The 21,985-nt window shown below is 36.3% G+C and overlaps 1 protein-coding gene across 3 annotated transcripts in view; it reads right to left on the bottom strand.

Moving 5' to 3' along the window:
* The window catches only part of PIK3C2G (phosphatidylinositol-4-phosphate 3-kinase catalytic subunit type 2 gamma), a 358,923-nt gene that overhangs the window by 54,593 nt on the left and 282,345 nt on the right, over nucleotides 1–21,985 (bottom strand). For all 3 annotated transcript variants that reach the window (XM_059934511.1, XM_059934512.1, XM_059934513.1), the window contains one exon: nucleotides 4,958–5,033. In XM_059934511.1, coding sequence (XP_059790494.1) covers nucleotides 4,958–5,033 — 76 coding nt within the window. The remainder of the gene's footprint in view (nucleotides 1–4,957; nucleotides 5,034–21,985) is intronic.

Genomic DNA, 21,985 nt, shown 5'->3' with positions numbered 1-21,985 from the left:
CCCAAAGCAATCTACAGATTCAGTGCAATCCCTATGAAATTATCAATGGCATTTGTCACAGAACTAGAACAAAAAAATTTCACAATTTGTGTGGAAACACAAAAGACCCTGAATAGGCAAAGCAATCTTGAGAGAGAAAAATGGAGCTGGAGGAATCAGGGTCCCTGACTTCAGACTATACTACAAAGCTACACTAATCAAGACAGTATGGTACTGGCACAAAAAACAGAAATATAGATCAATGGAACAGGATAGAAAGCCCAGAGATAAACCCACACACATATGGTCACCTTATCTTTGATAAAGGAGGCAAGAATATACAATGCAGAAAAGACAGCCTCTTCAATAAGTGGTGCTGGGAAAACTGGACAGCTACATGTAAAAGAATGAAATTAAAACACTCCCTAACACCATACACAAAAATAAATTCAAAATGGATTAAAGAGCTAAATGTAAGGCCAGACACTATCAAACTCTTAGAGGAAAACATAGGCAGAACACCCTATGACATAAATCACAACAAGATCCTTTCTGATCCACCTCCTAGAGAAATGGAAATAAAAACAAAAATAAACAAATGGGACTTAATGAAACTTAAAAGCTTTTGTACAGCAAAGGAACCCATAAACAAGATGAAAAGACAACCCTCAGAATGGGAGAAAATATTTGCAAGTGAATCAACGGACAAAGGATTAATCTCCAAAATATACAAGCAGCTCACACAGCTCAATATCAAAAAAACAAACAACCCAATCCAAAAATGGGCAGAAGACCTAAAGAGACATTTCTCCAAAGAAGATATACATATTGCCAACAAACACATGAAAGGATGTTCAACATCACTAATCATTAGAGAAATGTAAATCAAAACTACAATGAGGTATCACCTCACACCAGTCAGAATGACCATCATCAAAAAATCTACAAACAATAAATGCTGGAGAGGGTGGGGAGAAAAGGGAACCCTCTTGCACTGCTGGTGGGAATGTAAATTGATACAGCCCCTATGGAGAACAGTTTGCAGGTTCCTTATAAAACTAAAAATAGAACTACCATATAACCCAGCAAACCCACTACTGGGCATATACCCTGAGAAAACCATAATTCAAAAAGAGTCATGTACCACAATGTTCATTGCAGCCTTATTTACAATAGCCAGGACATGGAAGCAACCTAAGTGTCCACCAACAGATGAATGGATAAAGAAGATGTGGCACATATATACAATGGAATATTACTCAGCCACAAAAAGAAATGAAATTGAGTTATTTGTAATGAGGTGGATGGACCTAGAGACTGGCATACAGAATGAAGTAAGTCAGAAAGAGAAAAACAAATACCATATGCTAACACATATATGTGGAATCTAAAAAAAAAAAACCAAAAATGGTTCTGAAGAACCTAGGGGCAGGACAAGAATAAAGACGCAGATGTAGAGAATGGACTTGAGGACACAGGGAGGGGTAAGGGTAAGCTGGGACGAAATGAAACAGTGGCATGGACATATATACACTATCAAATATTAAATAGATAGCTCGTGGGAAGCAGCTGCATAGCACAGGGAGATCAGCCTGTTGCTTTGTGTCTACCTAGAGGGGTGGGATAGGGAGGGTGGGTGGGAGACACAAGAGGGAGGAGGTATGGGGATATATGTACACCTATAGCTGATTCACTTTGTTATACAACAGAAACTAACACACCATTGTAAAGCAATTATACTCCAATAAAGATGTTAAAATGATGGGGAGGACTTCCCTGGTGGCGCAGTACTTAAGAATCTGCCTGCCAGTGCAGGGGACACGGGTTTGAGCCCTGGTCCTGGAAGATCCCACATGCTGGGGAGCAACTAAGCCTGTGCGCCACAACTACTGAACCTGCGCTCTAGAGCCCGCGAGCCACAAATACTGAGCCTGCGTGCCACAGCTACTGAAGTTCGTGCGCCTAGAACCCCTGCTCTGCAACAAGAGAAGCCACCGCAATGAGAAGCCTGTGCACTACAATGAAGAGTAGCTCCTGCTTGCTGCAACTAGAGAAAGCCCATGCACAGCAACGAAGACCCAACGCAGCCAAAATATAAATAAATAAATAAATTTAAACAAATAAATAAATAAATATGTGACAAATAGCAAGAACTTCCTTATTAAAAAAATAAAATGATGGGGAAGGTGGAATAGGAGTCAAGTGATCTAGGCAGAGAAAGTTGAATCTGTGAGGTACTGAGAATCTTGTCCTAGTTGAAGAATTGGAAAAAGATAGGAATCAAGATGCGGAAGGACCTGATAGACTGGAAAGGGAAATTGGTGGGTGCCAGATTCTGCTGAGGTGCATCAGGAGGATTTTGGTCTTCTTCCAAAGAGCTGGGCCAGCTACATAATTTGCGGGGCTCAGTGAAATAAAAATGCAAAATGAAAATTCAGAGCCCTTTTTACAGAAATTATTAAGAATTTCAGTATAGTGACAGCAGAATTGTTCTAAGCACTGTGCTTTGTGTGACTGCATAGGTTACAAGCCCATGATGTTGCCCCTGCCTAAAGGCAATGAGAAGCCAAGGAAAAGTGTTAAGTAGAGGAGAGAAGTGATTGGCTGGCACTTGAAAAAGATAAATTCTTCTGTTGTTCTACCGAGGCACATTCAGTTAGTGAGTAAAGGCAAAGGAATATGAGTATCTCCCAGATGCAGGACTACAAATGATTTCTAATATGATCTTTATAAGTCATGTGCCTAGATACATAGGTGTCCAGAATCCACTCTCAATTCATTAGTTGTGGTAGTAAAATGGTAAAGTCTGGGATTTTTGCTTAAGGTCATCCTATTTAAACCATTATTTTAAACACTTGAATAATTTTATCCTCTAATCATTTAACAACATAAGCTCAAAGTTTCAACTAGTTGACAAGAATTATGCTTAAAATAATATTGTGCTTCTTGTTTAGAATCAAATGATATTCTGTGACAAAAGTATTAACATTAAGAATTCATAAGTATGAAAGAGGAAATAATTTAAAGAATACAAGAAGGAACAACTTCCTGCTAATCCTTGTTTGTTGTAATGATTTAGAAGGTGTGTTAGAATGATTTAGAAGGTGTGTTAGAATGATTTAGAAGGTGTGTTAGAATGATTTAGGAGGTGTGTTCTGTTGTTTTAAGATAACAAGCTGTATTTCATAGGCAGCCTGTATTTAAAAGTATTGAGAATCAAATCTTTTGCTCATTACCACTGACGAAACAAATCCTGAGTATTATATGATGTAGTAAGATATAAGCAAACCAGACAAAAAAGAATTCTCAAGCAACCATTTTAGTTTTTACAATAAGAATCCTAAATTTTTTGTGTGTATGTATTTTAAAACACCTTATAATAATCACCAAATTTAAAAACTTGATAGCGATCTACAGTTTACTTTTTGAAACACAGAGAAAGAATTTTCTTTAAGGCATTTAATGACAAAATAGAGGGCAATCTAGTAGCTTTTTCTTAAAGTTTGACATCTCTAGAAATTGGCAACTTTATTATTATTGGTTTTTTTAATCTGTTTAATGCAAATTTATAAATATTGATTATAAAAATCTCCCCAGCAAATACTATTTTTTAAAAAAAGATATTTGTTGTATAATTTGTAAATTATGACAATAAAAATATTTTATATTGTGGGCATCATTCTTCTTTAGATACATGCTATAAAATGTAAGAAATTACCTTACCATATTGTTTATGGTTTGGCTATATAAAGCAACTTAGAGAGTAACGTTACACGAGTAAAATGTGGGGAATAAAAGTGGTACAATTCTCATATATTAAATTAGGATTTATTAGTATAGAGCAATGCATAGTAGGGAAGTGAGTCCTTGATTTAAAGTTACTCTCAGTCTAACAGGAGAAACAAGGCAGACACAAAAATAAATATGTAACAATAAACAGTCACACTATAAGACCTGACCTGGCTGTACAGAACTGTACACCTGAGGGTTAAATATCTAGGATGTCAGATACAGGCAGAGGTAATGAGCAGATGGGCCTAATCTTAAAGGCAGAGAATCGGAAGGTGGACGTGGATAAAACTCAGACTGGGAGTTGCAAAGGAAAGGGGGGTGAGCCCTAGCAAATTATGGGTTTGCAAATTTTATGTGAGATAAAAACCAATATCAGTATTAGATGGCCACTGGCAATGGAATTATATTACGAATGCTTAAGATTGATAGGACATTCTAATATTTTAACGGCTGAGATGCTCTTGGCTTCACATAAGAGAAAACTAGAGATAACTTAAGCAAAAATGGAGATGAACAAATGGGTAAAGACCCATCCCCAAGCATGGAATTAAACCTAGGCCTCTCAAAAAAGTAAATAATATTTTAAACTGTCAAAAAAAAAAAAAGATTGATAGGACATTCAAAAAGAGTCTCCGCCAATCTAGGAGAGATGATAGAAAAATTAATCAGAATTAACATACATTTGGCAGAGAATAGGGTGGATAATTGTGCTGGTCTAGTTTGGGATCCTGGTAATAAAAGAAGACTTCATGAGGGAGGTGGAATAATTATTGAGCTTTAAAAGATAAGAGTGAAACTGCCAGATAACTCATGATCATTATTATTGCCTAATATTTATTTTTGTTGCTTCCAAATATGTTGAGTAAACTGTAAGACTTACCTGCAGGGGAAAACAGGACTTCTGCCTCTGAAATGCAATTCCATCTCAATGCACAATGAATTGAAATGAGTTAATAGTGTGATACCATGTAGTTATTATAATTGGACAAATATATCCGGGTTTAATTTAACTTGATAGACATATTCTGAGGAGTTAAAAAGCTTTTGAAGTGGTTAGAAAAGACTCTTAAGGCCTTATTCTTAAAAAGAGATTTTAATTTGAAAAATAAAAAATTATAGTTATGATTTTTTGTACAATTATATTGAAACAATAATTGTACATAGAAATAATGATAAAATTACTTGCCTAGGTCCACAGGTGATGATTCTTCCATTGTTTGTTCCACAGGCTCAGAGAGGAAAAAACTAAGTACACAATCACTCTGAAAAATAAGGCAAAATAAAATATTTTTTCATATCTTACATTTATTTATTGTTCCTGTTCCCTAGTATTTAAAAACATTGACCCTAATATATAATGTTTAGAGATACCTGTTTTATTTATAGATATATCTATATTTACAGATTCCATAAATAGAAAAAATATATACTGGGAAGTTTATTAAGTTAATGCTATAATTTTACCCCAAGTTAAACTTAACTTTCATGAGATTAGATATCTGGTTATTTTATATTTCTTTAAGAGGCTCAGGTGTGCTCTGCTTTTAGAGCTCACCATAATGTTTACATTCTTGAACTTTACAATTATGCATGAATCTCACACCTCCTTTTTCTAGAAAATGTGTACCATTGGACAAAGCTTTTGAAGAAAAATTACTCTCAGTAGGACACAGGTACTCAGTGAAAACCCATTACTCCTCAAGGTTCAATTCTAGAAATGCTCACTAATTACCGGCTACACCAATGCCATAGAGGAATGTTAGGGGATATTTAGAAACAGAAAGATGCAAAAGGTGACCTCTCTCTTTAGAACACAATCTAGTGGAGGAAACAGATTGTATTGAACGCTTTAATAGAAATTCTACTTCTGTTTAATTTTAGAACAAAGAAGTGAGTGTGCTTCTCTTTTAAACTGAGATTGTCACAAACAAACTGACATTTAACCTGGGCTCCAAATAAATGGGCTAACTGGTGAATCAGAATAACTTTTCCTTAGTGATACTGACACACATTTTGTTTTAAGCCATTATATGACCAAAGCAGCCCTTCCTATATTATTATCTGAAGGGCACCACGAAATAATTGATTATTTCTTTTGACTATCATAAGCTGATGTCATAGTACCTGCAAAGCTGCCTGACCTTCTACCCAGTTAGCCTTCATTCTGTGCAATGGCTCTTTAAAACCTCTTCAAGAAACTTAAACTTCCAACTCTGACTCCTTCTTTGCTGATGATTTTGTTTCCACTCTAGAGAAAATAAAAGGCAGATGGAAACTCCTATATTTCCTGCTACAAAATCTACAGCTGCACAAAGCCACTTTTTCTCTTTTTTTCCTGCTACACGGGAAGAAGTGTCTCTCTTCTCATCTATTTATTATAAGTTGAATTCTACCCTCCGAAAATTTATATGTTGAAGTGCTAACCCACAGTAGCTCAGAAGGTGATCTTATTTGGAAATAGGGTAATCGCAGATGTAATTAGTTAAGTTAGGATGAGGTCATACTGGTGGAGGGTGGACCTCTAATCCAATATAAAAAGGGAAAATTTAGACACATTCATGTAGCAAAGATGATGTGAAGAGACATAGGGAAGAGATGGCCATCTACCATCTGTAAGCCATGGACAGAGGCCTGAAATAGACTCTTCCTCAGAAGAGTCAGAAGGAACCAACCCTGTCGACACCTTGATTTCAGACTTCCAGCTTCCAGAACTGTGAGACAATGCATTTCTGTTGTTTACATCACCCAGTTTGTGGTACTTTGCTATGGCAGCCCTAGCAAACTAAGACATCATCCAATGCTGATCACGTCTTTCTGTGTCCTAGATTCTATTCCTTCCTCCTCAAGAACCTTGTAGAATATCCCAATCTATACTTTAGTGTCTTTTTCTTCCTCCCTTCCTCCCTCCCTCTTTCTCTCTTTCTTTCCTTCCTTCCTTCTTTCTTTCTCCCTCCCTTCCTTCTTTTTCTTTCTTTCTTCCTTCCTTTCTTCCTTCCTTCCTTCCTCCCTCACTCCCTCCCTCCCTCCAATATCAAGTATGGCCAACTCTCTCCATTTTAACAACTAACAAACAGATGAGTCAAACCACACAAAGTACACTCACACAAAAATAATGTCTTGTCACTAGTGCTCCTTTCGAGTCCTATTATTTATCTCCTCTTTGACACAAACTTATGGGAAGAGTTGTCAGCACTCACACTGGTTCCTCTTCTTCAACTTCCACTCACTTTATGATCTATCACACTCAGGTTTCTGTCATTAATCGTCCTCTGAAAATGCTCTTACCATCATTTCTCTTTTTTAAGGTCATTTTTTCCCCTAAATCCAATGGAGATTTTCTTGGCCCTTATATAGCTACTCCATTTTTAGTGAAAAATTCTTTTTCACTTGCTTTCTTGATAGTAAGTTCTCCCAGTTTTTCTTCCATTTGTCCTGCCATCTCTTCTTAGACTTTTCTCAGGCTCCTTTTCCTTTTGCTTATAACTTAAGTTCTAGCATCCCTCACTTCTAGGCCCATCTCTCTCATTACTCTAACACGTTCTTTCCATGTGATGTTATCCCTTTTGGTGGCTTCTATAATGATGCACAAATCTAGACCTTTATCTCAGATCTATGTCTTGAGTCTCAGCCCTCTACATCAAAATGTCTTTTTATTGGCTTCTTTGACCTAAAGATAATTAAAACCCCCAAACTACACAACTACATGCATTTTCTTTCCCCTCGATTTGCTACTTCTTCCTGTATCCAGGCTCAAAATAAGGTATATCGTTTTGGACTCTCCATTCTCCCTACCCCACACAAAAAGTTAAATGATAAGTCTTATTAATTTCACCTCCTAAATATCTCACTTATCCATTTCTCCCTTTCAGGTATACTGTCGTCTTCCTTGTTCTAGTATCATCACTTCTCACCTAAGTTACAGCAAGTGTTCCCGACTCTTATCTTGCTACCCTTTCATCCAGTCTATTCGTCACACAATTGCCAAACTGATCTTTCAAAATAAAAATCTAATAATTTACTGCTTAAAACCCAGAAGTGACTCCCCATTGCTCTTAAGCAAAAAGATCAACTGCTTAACAAGTCTTGTAAGACCTTTCTTGAATGGGATCTTGCTCATTTCCCTATCTTCATCTCTCACCATTTCTCTTCTAGTATATTAACTATACTGAATTATATTTCCTCAAGTGTGTCATGCTCTCTTATCTCTCTGTTTTTCTACATGCTCCTTTCTCCATCCTTTCCACCTCTATCCACCCATTTGCCCAAGTTTTATCACATTCTCTCTTCTCTACTCTTTTAGCCTAGTCAGTGAGATATCAATAGCAGAGATCATTTATTCACTCATATTTAATATAGTATTTTTACTCAATAACTATTTATTAACAGAAACTGAGATCTGTCTTCAGATATAGAATACATTGGTCTTCTAATGCAAATATTTTTATCTATGTAGCAGTTTTATGCATCATTGTAAACTAGTTAATTAGCAATTTTTATCTCTACATATTGATCTCTTGTTAACTTGTATAATAATCTATCCTCGAGAAATATATCCATCTTCAGGAAGCTGACCAAATCAGGTTTTTTAGTTTGAAAGTCTGAAATCAAATTTCAGAATTTGTTGAAGGAAATCTGACCTTCTTTGGCTTTTGACAACCAGTCAATTATTATTCTCTGGCAACATTTTGACCTCACCTCCTAATGGTTATTAAACTTCAAGAGTAGGCAGAATATCTTCCCAATTAGTGTCTGAAATGTCACCAATAGCTAATTATTCCCTTGTATTTACACTGTCATATCCTTGAAACCTACATTTGTAATTCCAGGTGTGGGTGACATGCTGAATACTAATTTCTTATTGTAGCAATATTGTTTTCATTCTTGAGGAGAAGCATGATCCAGTGTCAATGGAAGGAAGAAATCAATAAAAATGATTAAGAAGATAGAAAAAGTAGTATTGCTTGATTTCAAAATAATCAATTAAATTTTTCCCTCAGATTTGGCTTTACTTATATACATGTATCCCACAGCTTTTTAGCACATTGCACTATTGGATAGTTTGAAGAATTATAGAAATGTTAGTGCTACAGTTGCTTTCACTGATAACCTGAACCTGTGTTTTCAGTTGGGTTTGTACTGACCACCAAGCAGTGTGGCTACATTTAGTTGTGTAGGTTGTATAGGTTGTATACTGAGCAACTCTAGGGGTGCCATTTTTACATTGACTACAGATATAATCCTAGTCTGCAGGGCTTTCCATATGTAGAGCTGCCAGATATAACAAATAAAAACAGATGATGCCCATGCAATATTTGCAATATACTTACACTAAAAAAATTTATTTGTTTATCTCAAATTCAAAGTTAACTGGGCAGCCTGCATTTTATCTAGCTATCTGACAATTTGAGATGCTTAAAGATGTATGGGCACACTTTTGGTTGTCTCAGTGACTGGAGGGTACAATTGGCAATTAATGAGCAAGGCCACTTATCTTAAATATTCTGAAATACCTACAATATTCTCCCATTATTAAGAATGTTGTTTTTCTGGGGACTTCCCTGGTGGTACAGTGGCTTGTGCTCCCAATGCAGGAGGCCTGGGCTCGATTCCTGGTCAGGGAACTAGATCCTACATGCTGCAACTAAGACCTGGCGCAGCCAAATAAGTAAATATTTAAAAAAAAGAATGTTGTTTTTCTGTTTAATTCTTCAAATGGTAATAGTTTTCTGGAGGAAAAGCTCTGAATTTAACTACTTCATTCTAGAAATGAGAAAACTGAATGCCAGATAGCATAAGTGGTTGACTGATTGTGATTAGTATGAAAAAAAGAATGTAGAGTGTAATCAGTAAGCCCAGGCCCACCTGTGTTACCACTGCCAATGACCTATAGACGTGAAGGATATATATGGGGATAGGTGGGAGATGTGCCTAGAGAGAGTTTTGTAGGAGTCCTAGAGCATGCTGGTCTTCTGCACAAGCTTAAATGTACTGGGACCTATTGATGAATTTTAAACAGAAAAACATCGTGATCAGATATTTCTTAGAAAGTTGACAGTGCAGCATTGTGGAGGAAAGAAAAAACAGCAGTCAGCCTTGGAGAATGTCATCAGCAAAGCTCCTTATAAGCTCAACATATTATATTCTCTGAACAGTCCCTTCTGCTTTCCTTTTAAGTTCCTGAAATGGTAGTAGTGCCGTCTCACATTCCCTTTATAACCCTGGTCCTGGGAATGGGGTAGGTAGCCTCCTTGCATCTCCTTGATCTTCCAATCTCCACACTTTTTTTCCGTATAAAAATGCCCTGCTTTGAATATCCATGTCTACTGACTATACAGCCCTCTCCCTCTTGTTGTTGCACTTGTCTACTGATCTCTAGGTCACTGACCTTCATTCCTACAACATTTTAAACCCTGGAACATTGTCATTTTCTGCAATAATACTTGTCATAACTCACACTTATTTTAACATTGACACAAAGCATCCTTCTTTATGGTAGATTCTTTGTTTTTAACTCATCTCATCCAATAATCTTGTTCTGCATCTTACTCCATCACTCACTCCTGTTCTCTTGATCTTATCTGGATCGGTGACTGAAGTTCTTCCATTGTCTTGATTTCTAGCCTCTGAGTCTACAGCCACCCGCTCCCTCCTTTTCAGCTCTCTTCCTCTAGTTATATAACTCGAACAATCTGTTGACCTTTTCACTGACCCTAACTCCTCTCATTATTGTCATATCCCTCCTTGGCCAATATGGATCTCACGGTCAATACTTATAATAACTCTCTCGTATACTCCTTTTAACTCCTTTGACCCTTTCTCCCGTTATTTTATTATTCACTTGGCAAAAAACAAAAACGAAAACAAAACAACTCTGGTTCCTCTCTGCCAACTCTGCAACTGTAACAGGTGTGCTGAATGTTGCTGGAGAAAAGCACTCAACCGTGCTTACCGATCTTACTTTCACCTCATGCCCACTACCCACAAGTTGGTGCTCAATTTTCTGGCAATTTTTCACATCACTACCCCATTTATTCTTCCATTCACCTATAGGACTATTTAATACCGTAGCCTCACTCCTCAAAATGCCAACATGCTTTTCCCTTCTTTCAATCTGCTCAAGGCTGTCTTTTTTTTATTGGCTGCACTGTACGGGCTTGAGGGATCTCAGTTCCCTGACCAGGGGTTGAACCCAGACCATGGCAATGGAAGGGAATCTTAACCACTAGGTCACCAGGAACTCCTATGGCTGTCTTCTTGTTTACAGAAAAAACAGAAACAGAAAAGAATTTCTATAAGCGCCCAATATCTATCATCTTACCTTACCTCTGTCATTTCGTCCACTACATAGGTGGACTGCCTGTGCTTTAATTTGAGACTGATTTGGGCACTAGATCGCATGCCCTCTTCTCTAGTCAAGGTCATCACTCCGGTATCCGGCTAACTGCATCACCAATTTTTGCTTCTTCAGTGGATTTTCCTACCAGCATACACATATGCTATAATTCATTTCAGTAAACAAAATGCTTACATTTCCCTGCACACTGTTTTTTTCCTTTTCATCTTTAGTAAAGATTCTGCAAGGATTGTTTTCCACTTTCTATCCCAAATTTCTCTCTTCACATTCTCTTTTGAACCCATTCTAATAAGGTTTTTGTTCCCAGCACTCTCACCAAACTGTTTTTGTTAAATTCACCAATGACATCCATTCTGCTAAATCCAGTGGAAAATTCTCAATTTTTGACCCATTAGTAGCATTTGAAACAGCTTGTCATTCCTTCTTCTTTGAAATAATTTCTTATCTTGGATTTCAGGCACCACGTTCTTTTTTTTTTTTTTAATTAATTACCTCCACGAGTCATTTATTTATTTATTTATTTATTTGGCTGCACCACATGGCATGCAGGATCTTAGTTCCCCGAGCAGGGATTGAGCCTGTGCCCCCTGCAGTGAAGCATGGAGTCCTAATCACTGGACCACTAGGGAATTCCCAGGCACCATATTCTTTTGGTTTCCAACAGATTGCTCTTTCTCAGTCTCTTTTGTTGATTCTCTTCCATCTTCTCAAACTTTAAAATTGGTGTGCTGCATGGTCTCGTCTTCAGACCTCTTCTCTTTTATATTTACATTTTCACCCTAAGTAACATCCAGTCTCATGGCAATGAAAACCAATTATTAGTTGAAACTCCAATATTTATATTTCCAGCCTCTCTTTTCCCCTCAACTCAAGACATTCAACTTTCCACTTGACACCTCTACTTAGAAGTCTCACAGGCAACTCAAACTTAACATATTTTGATCCAAGCTCCTGAAAACCCTCATTCTGCACTGCTCTTACTACAGTTTTCTCCATCCATCACACCAAACATTCAACCAATGCAAGCTTGTATGGCCATAAAGGTGGGTTGGTGGCCTGCACTTATTCTGATTAATCAGTTCCTGTGCCCTAACAGTTGTTAAATATTTGGAACATCCCTCCTATGTAAAACATTATATATTTGGTGAATAAATTAATACATGGTTTGGTATTTGTCTTAAGGACTCTGAAGTTATTGGACTTTGATATCAGTGATCCATGTAAACACATTAGGTTATATTAAACACTCTATGAGGTTATACATATACATTTTTTTGCTAGAGTAGATGTTTATCTAACTAATATAGGATTCTTAATGTCTAATAATGTGTTCTTAAATTAGAAATTCAGTCAATAAAGAGCAAACTTGAAAGCCAAGTGAGCAATTTTAAATCAAAATCTGCATCAGCTTATATTTTAAATTCAGAGCTCGCATTAATATTTTGTTTACCAATTATATTATTAAGACATTGGTAATTTAAAATCATTGATTTTTGAGACAGTTGATCAATTCAAAGTTGCTCAAAACCTAAGTGTTTTTCCAGTATCCTATGAACATATTCTTATTCTCAAAGACTACAGAGAGTTAAAGTCCTTGCAAAGATAAGAAATGATGTAATATAACACTGGAATCAATTTTTTCTTTCTTTAAAATAACACATTAAGAATTCCCATTTATTAACAGACCAGCCAACATCTAGAACTGACCGCAAGATTTAGTTTCAGTGAGTTAAAACAATGAGCTAAATCTCTCTCAAACCCCATGAAGCGCCGTAAAAATGTGAATTTAAAAATGAATTCCCATAAGCGTTTTAAATCAAAGTTGAACAGTAATTGTATTTTATTGCTTTTTTCATAAAGCAGCTTGTCATAATGTCCAGTCTTTAATGTAGTTCAACCCACTGTATTTGTAATGGAGTTACATGGAAGAATGACACTATGAAAAATAGTGAAACTTTTAAGGAATCTTTTATAATTCTGGTTCTCAAATGTCATCAGCATTTTACCAGACTCTGAAAAATAATCTTGGTTTTACTGATGATACACATATGACATTTATCCTGCCTGCATCGTAATCTCAGCCGGCTCCAAATAGGAAAAGAGCAATGTAGTGACAAATGTAGTAATTAACATCTGGGTTTAGCAAGCAGGGAACAAGAAACATATGTTCATTATTAAGGTAGGATTTACCCGTTTGGATTTATTTTGACATATGATTTCTGCTTAAAAAAATAATATTGCTTAAGCCATGATAGCATTCCTTATTTTAAGGGACTTCTAGAAATAAGCAACAATACTGAGAAGAGCTAAAAATCACAATGAATACATGGCTTTAAAAAGTTTTAAAGCAACTGCTGTTTGTATGTCTCAGCTAAACTCAAATGTGGGTACACATTTCTTTAGGTACTGCAATCATTTGCTATAACTTTTATTACATATTTATATTGCCCTTTATAAAGATCTTAATTTAGTTCACAACACAATTCAACTAAAACAGAGCAAAATTTAAAAAAGCAACAGGAATTCCTGTTATCACAGCTTGTGGAATGAAACTACAAACACTTCAAGAAAAAAAGAAGTTTCAATGAGTTTGGGAGAAGGGAGTTAAGCTAAACAAACAAAAACCAGGTAGATATAGGGCTAGGATGTCTAAACTGATGCTTGCAGCCTCATTAGAAGAGATATTAAAACAGTGTATAATTGTAGTCCTCATTTATATCTGTTTTCTTTTATCAACCAATTTGTGTGCAGGGATGAAAGGGGAGGGAAGAGAGATGAGGAGAAGAGAGAGATGGTCTCAGGGATTTACAGTCATCCCTCTATTTGGGCTGCTCTTGTGTTTGTAGATCAAACCCCCAGAGACATCTCTCCCACCTAACTTAACTCTGATACCTGAGACTGGACTACAAACAGACTCTGCATCTCATTTCCTTGACAAAAAGCAAGACTGCTTACAATTGAGTATGCCTCAGAAGGGTATATAATATTTGATTTTAGTAAGGTAAGGTTGTTCAATTTCATATTCAAGCTGCATCTTCTACTTTCTTTTCTCTCCCTTTTCCACTCACTGCTATGTATTATTTATGTTCATGTCTGTATTTATCACCATATTATAAACTCACTGAAAGTAAACTGTATATTGCATTACTTTAATCTTTCCAATTTGTTCTCTACAACTAATTTAAAGCTTTTAATCTAGAGTGTTATACATAGTAAGTGATCAGTAAAAATTAAAACATCGTTACAAAGTTATGTACAGTGATATAAAAATTTTTTTAAAGTTACAAATAAATGTATCACATAACTAAAAAAGAATGTGAGTTTTAATGTATAGACATAATAGGATTATTTGTCTTTCCTATACTGTCATATGACAAGCAGCTATGGAAGAAGAAAAGTGTTTTTATAAGGATTTTTCTAGGGTCAGAGATGAGGATTAACCTACCACAGGAGTATTCCACACAAATATAATAAATTTACTTTAAATCTCTTATTTTATTAGAAGAGGAAAAAAACTTATGTGTTTTTAAAAATTTCCTCTAAGTTGTTCATATCACTTAAAATAATTACAATATTTATGTTACATACCTGGTTTTATATATTTTAGTGTTTATAGACATAACTGTTAAAACATATGAGGGAAGAGAAGAACTTCGTCAATAATACAAAATTTTTAAAAAGCTCAAAATAATGTGAATTATTTTGGGATTATTTATGTGATTTTTAGGCCAATAAAGTTTTATTTAGTTGATCTTAAGATAAGTTTTTATTCCTTGACTATAAACAAACTGAATCAGGGAAGCATCCACCAGCATATGGAGACAAAGCTTTCACTGTGGTCAATCCATTTGAAGATAACTGAAAATTGATGACATAATGTATCAAGGAGAACCAGGGTGATTAGTCAGGTCACATTATTAAGGCTAGTCAGCATCTGCTTATGTCCCTGTCAAATTATTACTGTTCAATGACTGTGTCATATGTATAGTGAGTATTGTATCAAGACCCATAAAGTTCCTTAGGAAGAAAGGAAAGAACAACCTAATGTGTGAAGTTGTGAAAGGCTTTATGAAGCCACTAGAACACATCAACATAGAATACTGACAAAGATTGTAAGCTTCTCAGAGCAGTGTTCATATGCGATTCAGCTTTTGAATTTCGAGAATAGAATTTCCCAAACCTGGCTGTGTATTGGAATCACTTATGTTCTTAAAAAACAACACATACAAGGGAATCCCCATAAGGTTAACAGTGGATCTTTCAGCAGAAGCTCTGAAAGCTAAAAGGGAGTGTCAGGACATATCTAAAGTGATGAAAGGGAAAAACCTACAACAAAGATGACTCTACCCAACAAGGATCTCATTCAGATTCGAAAGAGAAATTAAAACCTTTACAGAAAAGCAAAAGTTAAGAGAATTCAGCACCACCAAACCAGCTTTACAACAAATGCTAAAGGTACTTCTCTAGGCAGGAAACACAAGAGAAGGAAAAAACCTACAAAAAACAAGCCCCAAACAATTAAGAAAATGGTAATAGGAACATACATATCGATAATTACCTTAAATGTAAAGGGATTAAATGCTCCAACCAAAAGACATAGACGGGTTGAATGGATACAAAAACAAGACCCATATATATGCTGTCTACAAGAAACCTACTTCAGACCTAGGGACACATAGAGAATGAAAGTGCGGGGATGAAAATAGATATTCCATGCAGATGGAAATCAAAAGAAAGCTGAGGTAGCAATTCTCACATCAGACAAAACAGACTTTAAAATAAAGACTATTACAAGAGTCAAAGAAGGACACTACACAATGATCAAGGGATCAATCCAAGAAGAAGATATAACAATTGAAAATACTTGTGCACTCAACATAAGAGCACCTCAATACATAAGGCAAATGCTAACAGCCATAAAAGGGGAAATCGACAGTAACACAATACTAGTAGGGGACTTTAACACCCCACTTTCAACAATGGACAGATCATCCAAAATGAAAATAAATAAGGAAACACAAGCTTTAAATGACACATTAAACAAGATGGACTTCATTGATATTTATAGGACATTCCATCCAAAAACAACCGAATACACTTTCCTCTCAAGTGCTCGTGGAACATTCTCCAGGATAGAACATAACTTGGGTCACAAATGAAGCCTTGGTAAATTTATGAAAATTGAAATCATACCAAGTATCTTTTCTAACCACAACGCTATGAGACTAGATATCAATTACAGGAAAAAAAACTGTAAAAAACACAAACACATGGAGGTTAAACAATACGCTACTAAATAACCAAGAGATCACTGAAGAAATAAAAGAGGAAATCAAAAAATACCTAGAAACAAATGACAATGAAACACAATGACCCAAAACCTTTGGGAGGCAGCAAAAGCAGTTCTAAGAGGAAAGATTATAGCAATACAATCCTACCTCAAGAAACAAGAAAAATCACAAGTAAACAACCTAACCTTAAACCTAAAGCAATTAGAGAAAGAAGAACAAACAAAACCCAAAGTTAGCAGAAGGAGAGAAATCATAAAGATAAGATCAGAAATAAGTGAAAAAGAAATGAAGGAAATGATAGCAAAGATCAATAAAACTAAAAGCTGGTTCTTTGAGAAGATAAACAAAATTGATAAACCATTAGCCAACTCATCAAGAAAAAAAGGGAGAAAACTCAAATCAACAGAATTAGGAGTGAAAAAGGAGAAGTAACAACTGACACTGCAGAAATACAAACAATCATGAGAGATTATTACTACAAGCAACTATATGCCAATAAAATGGACAACCTGGAAGTAATGGACAAATTCTTACAAAAGCACAACCTTCCAAGACTGAACCAGGAATAAATAGAATATATAAACAGACCAATCACAAGCACTGAAATTGAAACTGTGATTAAAAATCTTCCAACAAACAAAAGTCCAGGACCAGATGGCTTCACAGGCAAATTCTATCAAACATTGAGAGAAGAGCTAACATCTATACTTCTCAAACTCTTCCAAAATATAGCAGAGGGAGGAACACTCCTAAACTCATTCTAGGAGGCCACCATCACCCTGATGCCAAAACCAGACAAAGATGTTACAAAAAAAGAAAATTACAGGCCAATACCACTGATGAATTTAGATGCAAAAATCTTCAACAAAATACTAGCAAACAGAATCCAACAGCACATTAAAAGGATCATACGCCATGACCAAGTAGGGTTTATCCTCGGAATGCAAGGATTCTTCAATATATGCAAATCAATCAATGTGATTCACCATATTAACAAATTGAAGGAGAAAAACCATATGATCATCTCAATAGATGAAGAAAAAGCTTTCAACAGAATTCAATATTGATTTATGATAAAAACTCTCCAGAAAGTGGGCATAGAGGGAAACTTCCTTAACATAATAAAAGCCATATATGACAAACTCACAGCCAACATCATTCTCAATGGTGAAAAACTGAAACAATTTCCTCTAAGACCAGGAAAAAGAAAAAGTTGCCCACTCTCACCACTATTATTCAACATAGTTTTGGAAGTTTTGGCTATGTCATCAGAGAAGAAAAAGAAATAAAAGGAATCCAAATCGGAAAAGAAGAAGTAAAACTGTCACTGTTTGCAGATGACATGATACTACACATAGAGAATCCTAAAGATGCTACCAGAAAACTACCAGAGCTAATCAATGTATTTGGTAAAGTAGCAGGATACAAAATTAATGCACAGAAATCTCTTGCATTCCTATACACTAATGATGAAAAAACTGAAAGAGAAATTAAGGAAACACTCCCAATTACCACTGCAACAAAAAGAATAAAATACCTAGGAATAAACCTACCTAAGGAGACAAAAGACCTGTATGCAGAAAACTATAAGACACTGATGAAAGAAATTAAAGATGATACAAGCAGATGGAGAGATATATCATGTTCTTGGATTGGAAGAATCAACATTGTGAAAATGACTATACTACCCAAAGCAATCTACAGATTCAATGCAATCCCTATCAAACTACCAATGGCATTTTTCACAGAACTAGAACAAAAAATTTTACAATTTGTATGGAAACACAAAAGACCCCAAATAGCCAAAGCAATCTTGAGAACGAAAAACAGAGCTGGAGGAATCAGGCTCCCTGACTTCAGACTATACTACAAATCTACAGTAATCAAGACAGTACGGTACTGGCACAAAAACAGAAATATAGATCAATGGAACAGGAGAGAAAGCCCAGAGATAAACCCACACACATATGGTCACCTTGTCTTTGAAAAAGGAGGCAAGAATATACAATGGAGAAAAGACAGCCTCTTCAATAAGTGGTGCTGGGAAAACTGGACAGCTACCAGTAAAAGAATGAAATTAGGACTCTCCCTAACACCATACAGAAAAATAAACTCAAAATGGATTAAAGCCCTAAATGTAAGGCCAAGCACTATAAAACTCTTAGAGGAAAACAGGCAGAACACTCTATGATATAAATCACAGCAAGATCCTTTTTGACCCACCTCCTAGAGAAATGGAAATAAAAACAAAAATAAACATGTGGGACCTAATGAAACTTAAAATCTTTTGCAGAGCAAAGGAAACCATATACAAGACAAAAAGACAACCCTCAGAATGGGAGAAAATATTTGCAAATGAAGCAACTAACAAGGGATTAATCTCCAAAATATACAAGCAGCTCAATATCAAAAAAACAAACAACCCAATCCAAAAATGGGCAGAGACCTAAATAGACATTTCTCCAAAGAAGATACACATATTGCCAACAAACACATGAAAGGGTGCTCAACATCACTAATCATTAGAGAGATGCAAATCAAAACTACAATGAGGTATCACCCCACACTGATCAGAATGGCCATCGTCAAAAAACCTACAAACAATAAATGCTGGAGAGGGTGGGGAGAAAAGGGAACCCTCTTGCACTGTTGGTGGGAATGTAAATTGATACAGCCCCAATGGAGAACAGTTTGCAGGTTCCTCAAAAAACTAAAAATAGAACTACCACACGACCCAGCAAACCCACTACTGGGCATATACCCTGAGAAAACCATAATTCAAAAAGAGTCATGTACCACAATGTTCATTGCAGCCCTATTTACAATAGCCAGGACACTGAAGCAACCTAAGTGTCCATCGATAGATGAATGGATAAAGAAGATGTGGCACATATATACAATGGAATATTACTCAGCCATAAAAAGAAATGAAACTGATTTATTTGTAGTGAGGTGGATGGACCTAGAGTCTGTCATACAGAGTGATGTAAGAGAAAACAGAAAGAGAAAAGCAAATAACGTATACTGAAACATATATATGTAATCTAAAAAAAATGGTCTGTTGAACCTAGGGGCAGGAAAGAAATAAAGATGCAGATGTAGAGAATGGACTTGAGGACATGGGGAGGGGGAAGGGTAAGCTGGGAGGAAGTGAGAGTGTAGCACTGACATATATACACTACCAAATGTAAAATAGATAGCTAGTGGGAAGCAGTTGCATAGCACAGGGAGATCAGCTTTGTGCTTTGTGACCACCTAGAGGGGTGGGATAGGGAGGGTGGGAGGGAGGTGCAAGAGGGAGGGGATATGGGGATATATGTATATGTATAGCTGATTCACTTTGTTATACAGCAGAAACTAACACAACATTTTAAAGCAATTATACTCCAATAAGTACGTTAAAACAAATAAAAAACCCCAACACAGATACCTAGATACAGTCATACCTTGGAGATATTATAGGTTCAATTCCAGACCACCACAGTAAAGCAAATATCGCAATAAAGCCAGTCACATGAACTTTTGGTTTCCCGGTACATATAAAAGTGTTGTTTACAATATACTGTAGTCTGTTAAGTGAGCAATAGCATTATGTCTAAAGAAAACCAATGTTTGTAACTTATTTAAAAATACTTTACTGCTAAAAAAATGCTACCTATCATCTGAGCCTTCAGCGAGTCAGAATCTTTTTGCTGGGGGAGGGCCTAACCCTGCTGCTGCTGCTGCTGACTGGTGAGGGTGGTGGTTGCTGAAGGGCGGAGTGGTTGCAGCAACTTGTGAAAATGAGACAGCAGTGAAGTCTGACCCATTGATGACTCTTTTTGACAAACGAGTTCTCTGTAGCAGGCAACGCTGTTTGATAGTGTTTACCCACAGTAGAATGTATTTTGAAACCGCAGTCAATCCTTTCAAGCTGTGCTGTTACTTTATCAACTAATTTTTTTGTTGTCATGTCAACAGTCTTCACAGCATCTTCACCAGTAGATTCCACCTCAAGAAACCACTTTATTTGCTCATCCATAAGAAGCAACTCTTCCTCATCTGTTAAAGTTTCATCATGAGATTACAGCAATTCAGTCCTATCTTCAGACACCACTTCCAATTCTAATTATCTTGCCTATCACATCTGTAGTTACTTCCTCCACCGAAGTCTTGAACTCCTCAGTCATCCGTGAGGGTTAGAATCAACTTCTGCCAAATTCCTGTGAACGTTGATATTTTGACCTCTTCCCATGAGTCATGAATATTCTTCATGGCATCTAGAATGGTGAATCCTTTCCAGGAGGGCTTCAATTGACTTTGCCCAGATCCTCAGAGGAATCACTATCTATGGCAACTATAGCCTTAAAAAATGTATTTCTTAAATAATAAGACTTGAAAGTCAAAATTACTCCTTGATCCATGGGCTGCAGAATGGATGTTGTATAAGCAGGCATGAAAAAAAACATTAATATTGTACATCTCCATCAGGTGCATTGTCAATGAGCAGTAATATTTTGAAAAGAACCTTTTATCTAGGCAGTAGCTCACAACAATGGGCTTTAAATATTTAGTAAACCACGTTGTAAACAGATGTGCTCTCATCCAGGTTTTGTTGTTTCATTTATAGAGCATAGGGCACAGTAGATTTAGCATAATTTTTAAGGGCCCTAAGTTTTTTGGAATGGTAAATGAGCATTGGCTTCAACTTAAACACCAACTGTATTAGCCCTGACAAGAAAGTCAGCTTGTCCTTTGAAATTTTGAAGCCAGGCATTGACTTCTCCTCTGTAGCTATGAAAGTCCTACATGGCATCTGCTTCCAATAGAAGCCTGCTTTGTTTAAATTGAAAATCTGTTGTTGAGTACAGCCACCTTCATCAATTATCTGAGCTAGATCTTTTGGATAACTTGTTTCGGCTTCTACATTAGCACTTGATGCTTCACCTTGCACTTTGATGTTATAGAGACTTTCCTTAAACCTCATCAACCAACCTCTGCTAGCTTCAAATTTTTCTTCTGCAGCTTCCTCACCTCTCTTAACCTTCATAGAACTGAAGAGAGTTAGGGCCTTGCTCTGGATTAGGCTTTCGTTTAAGGGAATGTGTGGCTGGTTTTCTATCCAGACCGCTACAACTCTCTTTTATCAGCAATAAGCCTATTTCTCTTTCTGATGATTCATGTGTTCACTGGAGTAGTACTTTTAATTTCCTTCAAGAACTTTTACTTTGCATTCACAACTTTACTAAGTGTTTGGTTCAAGATGCCCAGCTTTCTGACTATCTCATCTTTCAACATGCCTTTCTCACTAAGTTTGATCATTTCTAGCTTTTGCTTTAAATTGAGAGATGTGCAACTCTTCTTTTCACTTGAACATTTAGAGGCCACTGTAGGGTTATTAATTGGCCTAAATTCAATATTTTTGTGTCTCAGGGAATATAAGGAGGCCCAAGGAGAGGCCGAGAGATGAGGAAAAATCAGTGACATGGACCAGAACGCACAACACTTATCAAGTAAGTTCAGAGTCTTATATGGGTGCAGTTTGAGGCACCTCAGAACAATTACAATAGTAACATCAAAGATCATTCAT

This window comes from Balaenoptera ricei, chromosome 10, assembly GCF_028023285.1.
Source record: "Balaenoptera ricei isolate mBalRic1 chromosome 10, mBalRic1.hap2, whole genome shotgun sequence".
Classification (NCBI taxonomy): domain Eukaryota; kingdom Metazoa; phylum Chordata; class Mammalia; order Artiodactyla; family Balaenopteridae; genus Balaenoptera; species Balaenoptera ricei.
Note: the sequence above shows the minus strand (reverse complement) of the source record. Positions and strands in the feature narration are given on the sequence as shown.